General features: G+C 36.1%; 1 protein-coding gene across 3 annotated transcripts; it reads left to right on the plus strand.

The window, feature by feature from the left end:
- The first annotated feature begins 292 nt into the window (after positions 1 to 292).
- Positions 293 to 7173, plus strand: Asator (tau-tubulin kinase asator). 3 transcript variants are annotated; one of them, XM_018542473.1, is made up of 16 exons: positions 293 to 995; positions 1156 to 1288; positions 1502 to 1649; positions 1758 to 1972; positions 2073 to 2342; positions 2575 to 2661; positions 2739 to 3008; positions 3164 to 3350; positions 3420 to 3754; positions 3836 to 4132; positions 4238 to 4504; positions 4579 to 4846; positions 4953 to 5330; positions 6062 to 6233; positions 6315 to 6482; positions 6632 to 7173. In XM_018542473.1, the coding sequence occupies exons 2-16, from the start codon at positions 1232 to 1234 to the stop codon at positions 6684 to 6686; spliced, it is 3174 nt and encodes a 1057-aa protein (XP_018397975.1). In that variant the 5' UTR covers positions 293 to 995; positions 1156 to 1231; the 3' UTR covers positions 6687 to 7173. The 3 variants fall into 3 exon arrangements, with proteins under 3 accessions (XP_018397975.1, XP_018397974.1, XP_018397976.1); XM_018542472.1 differs by having other exon boundaries at positions 6062 to 6482; XM_018542474.1 differs by having other exon boundaries at positions 6164 to 6482.
- The last annotated feature ends 1307 nt before the right edge of the window (positions 7174 to 8480 follow it).

The raw sequence follows: 8480 nt of genomic DNA on the forward strand, positions 1-8480 counted from the left end.
GGGGGGGGGGGGGATGGCGAGAGCGAGAAGGCACGTATAAACGTATTCGCGAGTGTTCGCGAGGGTGCATCGATCGTCGTGCAGGGCGCGCTATCTCCCGGCGGTTTTGCGCACCACGACTCTCGTGTGTGGTGCGAAATTGAAAGATGGCCGTCCCGCTGGCATTTGACGGCGACTTTTACAGCAGTCGCGCTACGAGCGAGTTGGAGCGAGTGAACGGCTACGCGGCAATCCGAGAGCGTTGCGCGGACGGCGTCCCGGCCGGCGGGAGGATGACGGCGACGGGATTGTGAAGGAAGTTGTTGCGCGCGCGTTGTGCGACGGCCGTCCATCGAGAGAGTACGTCACGCACAACGAGTGTAACGTCGACGTCGCACCGCGCCGCGCCGCGCCGTCAGCGCGGTGTCTCTAGCAGACGACATTGTTAGTAAAAATAAAGTACTATTGTATATATACATATTTGAAGAGATCGGGAGTGTGTGAAAAGAGGCAAAAAGCGCGTTCGTCAGCGTTCCTTTCGGCGGTGAACGTCCCGCCGTGACGTGACAATTAATTGGTCGTAGGCGGCGAAGAATCCGCTTGCTTTTTATGTCGCGCCTCACGTCGATCCACGTCGATCGCCAGCGATGGTCGCCCGCGCCCGTCGACTCGTCGGCACCGCCAGTCAGCAACGAAATTGCGAAAAAGTATCCTATGTGCCCGACGACCGTCTCAATTGATTTTCGTGACATTAGTCGGTCGGCGAGTCGAATCACGCTGGCAGAGTAACGATCGCCAAGTCGAACGAGAAGAGTTAAGAGAAAGAGAGAGAGAGAGAGAAAAAGAGACGGAGAAGGAGAAAGAAAGAGCCAAGTTGCGAGTGATCGAAGAATCGCTTGATATGGAGGTTCGCCTCAGGACCGAATAACAAGAAACCGTGCCAGCAACACTTTTCTCTCGCACGCAATCATGGCTGCCTAGCACAGGGCGCGTATCGACCAATTTTGTCAGTTCAGGTTAAAACCGTATATTCTTGAGAGATGCGTTTTCCATTGACAGCTTACATCGTCGGCGCGGTGACCAGCGGTGACCGGCGGTGACCAGCGGTGACAGCGCTGTCACGTTGCGTTACGTCCTCGTATATTTATCACATAATCTGTCACTTGCGTTTTCTAGGCCTGCGAATCATACCGAGGATTTGGCGTTGAGGAATGTAGGCGACGAAAGCACGGATCAAAATAATAATATAACTATGACGAGCGAAGACCTGCTGCAGCCTGGCCATGTGGTCAAAGAGCGTTGGAAAGTTGTAAGCTTCTTTTTATTATTCTCGTGTGTGCTCTAAGAAATTCACCACTCTCGTTCATTATACTTTTAATAAGATGAGTCCTTTAAAGAGATATTTCATATCAAAGGAGAAAATACATTTTTATATCGATGTAATTTACTATTTGAAAAAAAAGCGATGCGAACCAAATGTAACATTAAAAACAAAGAAATAACACGTGTCTTTAATGTATAGGTGAGAAAAATAGGTGGAGGTGGATTTGGTGAAATTTACGAAGGTCTTGATTTAATGACAAAGGAACAAGTTGCTCTTAAAGTCGAATCTGCACGGCAGCCGAAACAAGTTTTAAAGATGGAGGTAGCTGTATTGAAAAAATTACAGGGTTAGTATAAAATCTTTTTGATTAAAGAGATATTCGTATTCATAAAATTGAATCAAGTGTTTTGTTATTCTTGGATTATCATTTTATTAGAAAAATTTACTGCTTTAGGTAAAGACCATGTTTGCCGTTTTATTGGTTGTGGACGTAACGATCGATTTAATTATGTTGTAATGCAGTTGCAAGGAAAGAATTTAGCTGAATTGCGCAGGGCGCAACCGCGAGGAGCTTTTTCACTTTCTACTACATTACGTCTTGGTCTTCAAATTTTGAAAGCTATAGAAAGTATTCATCACGTGGGATTTTTGCATAGAGACATTAAACCTGTAGGTATACACTGTTATTTATATACAGAATTATTTACGTTTTTATTGAATATATGTTAAAGTTGTACTATCTTAAAAATATGAATATTCTATTTTACAGTCAAATTTTTCAATTGGTCGCCATCCTTACAACTCCAGACTAGTATATATGTTAGATTTTGGTCTAGCTCGACAATTTACTACCAGTACCGGAGAGGTGCGACCGCCTCGTGCTGCCGCAGGATTTAGAGGAACCGTCCGATATGCGTCAGTCAATGCACACAAAAATAAAGAGATGGGCCGACATGATGATTTGTGGTCACTATTTTATATGCTAGTCGAATTTGTTAATGGACAATTGCCTTGGCGAAAAATAAAAGATAAAGAACAAGTAAGCCCAAGAAATTTTAATGTAAAGTTGTAAATGGTTGTAGTTGTAAGAATTAATCACAGTCAAATACGAAGAAAATGTTCGACTGTGAGTAGTCAATTCTTACAACTACGTTTACGCGATTGTAGAATGGACTTAAGACACGTACACGCGCGCACAAAACTCATGCATGTATATGTGTATGTATATAAAATTCGAGTAGCATTATTAAAATTAATAATATCTTGTATAGGTGGGTCTTATGAAAGAGAAATATGATCATCGATTACTTTTGAAACATCTCCCATCTGATCTACGAGTTTTTTTAGAACACATTCAGGTAATCTCCGATATAATTTGAATTTATATGATAAATTTTTATCTTTGTAATAACAAAACACTCTTATACTTTTGTAGAATTTGGAATATGCAGATAAACCAGATTATAGTATGTTAGCTAGTCTGTTTGAACGATGTATGAAACGTAGAGGTGTAAAACCAAATGATCCCTATGATTGGGAAAGGCCATTAATAGTTAATGAAAGTTTATCAACTACTAGATCATTACCTACAGTAGCTGTACCACCTCCTCTTACTTCAGCTACTACCCTCAATCAACTTCCGACTACGACTGTAGATACGAATAATCAAGAGAATGTGGAACCGGACAACAGAAAAGAGTTAGATGTAAGAAAAACAAATAACTTATAGACATCTTTTTCTTATTTATCTTAAATTTTCTCGTTAAGACAACATTTATATACTTGTTATATTTGTAAGAAGTTTTTAATTCTTTATATCTTAAGATTCATTTTTTTATCATATATATTTGTTTGTCATAGGCACAATTGGATTACGAAGGTATATATAGAAGAAACAGGCAACGTGGAATAGAAGGTTCTCCAGTACCATTTGCAGCAGCTATCAGTAATCATGGTAGGGATAAAAATTGCAATGCCACAATACCAACGACGGATAATACGCATCAACAAGTCGCACAACAGACTATGCCACCTTTGCCAACCCAAGGTTTGTATAGTTTGTTTATATCGCAATGTTTATTTTATTCTTATTACACAGTAATTATCGCTCACGTAGGATCTCCCAAAAAACGACGTGCAGTTTCGATGGCAGTAGAATCTCAAGGTCCTACGCCAGTAGAAAAGCAGGTAGATAACGAAGGAGACGCATTGATGGCTTCTGCACGTTCGGCATCCGAGGTTCCCCGCCTTAAAACAGTAACGAATGCGACAGCACCACTTAGAAAATCAGCGAGCGGTGCTACATTGCCCGCTACTCTCGCCCGTTTGCGCATCGCTACACCCGAAGGAACGTCCGGTGAATTACCGAGTCCTCGTATACAGACGGAAGTTGACGCTTCCTATTGCTCTTACGATGTAACTAATACTAAGTACGTTGGAAATCAAAGTCCGGTGAGTACGCAGTTTATAGTCAACATAACAAAGATTACAACCGTTTAATATTTCGCAAATTTGATATTCCGATATTTTTAGGTAACTGAACAAAGAGAACCTCTCAGAAGAGAACCTAGAAGGAGAGCAGACAGCCGACAACAAGTAAGAAGCGGACGGTCAGCGGTACGTGATTGTTCTATTACGCAATTTGCACAAATAGACGACGACAATGTATCCGCCTTGCAACAAGTGACCAAAGGCGGTGGAGGATTGACTCTAGCCTCACAATGGAAGTCACAATTTGACGATTCTGAAGAGACTGATAATGAATGGAAAGGGGAAAATTTGCAGAGTCCCGAACACAAAGGGACAAATGCCCCATCCATACCGCCACAAGTAAAAATTCTTGCTTATTACAATAAAATGATTAGATTAGCAGGAACATGTTTGTACGAAAATGCTCAAATAATGTTCGAAATTTAAACAAGTTTATATATACAGTCCACAGGTGTCGTCGAAGGCTCACAGCAATTGGATACAAAATCTACTGCAGCTCAATCAAATGCCTCAAATGTGTGTCAACAGCAGTCTTTATTGCCCACAGCACTGTCTAAAATAAGCGAAGATTCTCCGAGACCAACGGTACCACATAGATGTTTAAATATCGCGGGTATCGAAAAATATCCAGAACTGCAAGGGGCACTTCCGCGAGCTTGGAGCGTTCCGGTTTTAGCTCCACATGTTCGAGCCTATCTCGAAGCTCCATTGGTTCGTATCATGTTCTGTGTGGGTGGCTCACTAATCTCTTTTGCACAAATATATTTAAATTTTAATGGTAATAGGTTCAGCAAGCAGCATTTGATGATTTACTGTATGAAGTTGATGTTATGAGGAATATTGCCACTCGATACGATGAGCCGAAACAGATCACATCAGTCAGAAGATCTAGTCTGCCAGCGGTATCTTTTTCTCCTTTTGATGCAACGGTTAACACTCCTAGAGAAGAAGAAGAGGAAGAAGCAGTAGCTGGTAGATTGGAAATCAGAGTGGTAGACGCAACTGGTGGTGCTACAATTGTGCAAACTAGTGCTGACAGAGAACCATTACAAAGTACGTGTGATTGATTTTTTTTTTTTTAATCTGTTATCAATTAGTGAATTAGTCACAGTCCATTTTGTGCTTATAATGCAAATATTTGCTTTATCTGAATTTGTAGAAAAATTAACGAACGGCACGGCAGGTAGCCCAGCTAGTCCTAATCCAGGACCGGAAGAACCATCGATATATTACGACGCTACCGAGAATCGACCGACTGCGAATGCGAGTTTGCAAAAGGAATCGATTAATATCACTACTGCCTCGACTACTGTACAAAACGCAGTACCGCTTCGTGATAATAAGGACAATAAAGAGAAGGAAACATCTAGTAGGACATACATTGCTCATAGTAAAATACCGGTTCCTGTTAAAAGTCCAAGGTGTTCGTTATCCGAATCGACGCCCGAAACTAACACTCCGAATACCAAGGCGGGAACTGGAAGTGATATAGAAAAACTACCCGTACTCGCGACGGCAACTAAGGAAAAAGAAAATAGTTAGTAAAACTAATATAAATATAGAAAATTCTTTAATAATAATATATATCTTTAATATTTATATCTATATTTCGTTATTTATGATACACAAGTTTATGATAAAAATTGACAAGATACATTGTTCTTAAAAATTTTGCGAAGAAATCAACGTATCCCTGAAGATACTAAAAAAGCTACGCTTTGAACGCTTTAATTTATTATTACTATATTGTATTTTATTTTAATAATTTTGAAGATTTTATATATATATTATATATATATTTATACTGTATCATTGTTATTATTTTATTAGAGAAAAATTCTTATGAAATGTAATATAAATCTAATACAAAAATTTATTATTATATTTTGAAACAATTATACGAAAAAGCAATTTACAATAGGAAATTACTTTTTAAATTGTTACTCCTTACTTTAAAAATATTTGTTTTCACCGATATCGATCACACATCGTGTGAGTAAGTTTTCTATAAACTATTTCATGTTATTAAAGCAAGAAATATTAAAATTTCGTAACTATATATATATAATATTATGTAATAATAAAGTGTGCATGAGTTTTGAATATTCTATAAAAAGAATTTAATATTTGCATAAAAATATTTTTGCCAAATCAAATAGCATTAGTCTTGAAGACTATGATTTGTATTTAAAGAATAAGAAAATGGTATATATGTGAAATTAATTTGACATATTAGTTTCTCTTCGTACTAACGTTCGCAAATTTTAGCTGTCAGAGGTAAACCATTGACAGCACATATGGAAGCGCCAGCACAATGCCGTCGCATAGCATTATCTGACGCTAGACCAATCATGTCACCTTTAACTTCAGCCAGCTGTGCCGAAGACGAAAATTTAACTGGATGTACACCCGCTTTGCGCCGCCGAAGACAAAGTGACAAGTATGTGACAGACGCTAGTCAGTTGAATCTGCAGTTCCAAAGACCGCAACACAGAACGAGACCGCAATCTGAAGTATTAAGACTTTCTCCCAGGGGAGTACCTTCGCATCTTTTACGGGAGCCTGGTAAAAAATCCGAAGAGAGCAGTGAAAGTGACTCTAATAGCAGTGGACCGCCAAAATCTTCTTCTCGTCAACCACCACCACCACCTACATCGTTGCCACCTCATATAGCAGAAAACAATGCTAGGTGAATATATATGCATTTGTATATCTGATTTGTACAAATGGTTATAGCTGAAAATTTTATATATTACTGCCTCGATATCCATTACGTAAAATTAATTGTAACTAATGATATAATTTCCTTTCTGTAATTATGAATATAATTTTTTATAGATGCCGTCGTTATTGGCCCATACCAGATGCAACGGTTGCCAGCAGAGAATCGTGAGATTTGATATTCAAACTGACAAATAGTCTGTTTATGTTAGGATTGAGAAGGCTTTTACTGCTCAACCATCTAAGAATGTGATATCATTTGGGGCACCCGCAATACGAAATTTTTCTGATAAATACATCGTCGAATACATGGAAATTTTAGTAAAAATGCATATCTATATATCTACAAAGATACAGAACATACCTATTCATTTAGTGTGCGAAAATGTAATTGTCTGTGAATGCGTATTCAAATAGCCGCTTTAATTAACTGCTGAATTTTGTGAGTGAATTCCTCAAAAAAAAAAAAAAATCTTTTTAATTATTTTTGGGGCATAAGCTCAACAAGTTTCAGTAAATTAAATAAAAGTGTACGTGAGAGTGCGTGCTTTCAGTGTGCAAGCAGTACAATAATTTGGTGATTCGAGATAGTCGCTTTTTTTTTTAAGATTATATATTTTTTTCTTTATTTATAACACATTTACAGTATGAATATGTCCATCCAGAGTATCTTTAAATTAAGTATTTTCTACATACGATATTATATATTTCTTTCCTTTTTTATATATGTTGGATTTGCATACTTGATTTATGCATAGAATATGTTTTATATATGTTACCAGAAAAAAACTCTATGTTATTATTAAATCTAATAGAATTTTTCTCGCACGAAAGTATAAAATGCACTTATTTGCATAATTCATAAAATATCCTGTAGAGACAGCTTTTATATAAGATTTATAATTTTATTGATAGTAGCTGCAAAGTAATATAAATACATTTTTTTTTGTTATAATAATAATTATTATAACTACTGTTGTACACTGAAACATATTTTATTTGTTAAAATAATACAAATATTTTATATCTTGAAGAAAATGAGTGCTCGATAATTTATTAACTAAAATTATACTCATTTAATTTATGAGCATACTTTAAATTGTTAGTAATGTAGAATTGCTACGTTGCAAGGAGCATAAATCACGTAATAATAACATAACGAGTTTTATGGATGATATAAGAAAGCATGGATAATAGATATTATTTAGCATCGCAAGAGAAAGATGAGTTTAATAAAGTGGCTTTAGAATAATTAAAAATTCGGGCCAGATATACTAGTCTCCTTGATAGCCCAAGGCCAACAAATGCAATTTTTTTTTCGCATATATACAAGGTATTGCAAAATCATCAAAGTTCTTTTAATAGCAATTCCTTTGGTACTTCCAAAATAAAAATCGATTTTTCCTTAGGAAAGAACAAAGAAGATAAATAATTATTACAACTTCTTTGCATTATTTTTTTTGTAACTAAGCCTTAAAATTCTATGAAAAATTATTTTCTATTTGAAATTGTTGAAAAATGTAGTTTTATTATTCATTTGTTTTTTTATTCATTTCTTTTAAAAATTGGTTTTTGTAGTTTTTTTTTTGTTCAGTCGCTCATAAATTGATTAAAGACCATGTTATTAAAAGAATTCTTAATGCTTTTGAGACATCCTGTAAATATATATGATCTCAGCTTCCTTGTACTATCTTTCATCTACAGATCGTTAGACTAATTTGAAATTAAAAAGGAATTTTAATTCTGGAACTGTAAATAATTACAAATTCAGGGATTTTCTCAAATTAGCTTCAGGGATGTAAATATATATAATAAGTATATAGTAAAATAATAAATTTAAATTTAAAACTGAAGATATTTAGGATTATTATATTAAATTATATTAATTTTATTAATTTTATTATCTTAGAAGTTAATATATATATATATATATATATATAAAGTTATAAATTACACATTTTTATTT

This window comes from Cyphomyrmex costatus, unplaced genomic scaffold (genome assembly GCF_001594065.2).
Source record: "Cyphomyrmex costatus isolate MS0001 unplaced genomic scaffold, Ccosl1.0 scaffold332, whole genome shotgun sequence".
NCBI classification, from domain to species: domain Eukaryota; kingdom Metazoa; phylum Arthropoda; class Insecta; order Hymenoptera; family Formicidae; genus Cyphomyrmex; species Cyphomyrmex costatus.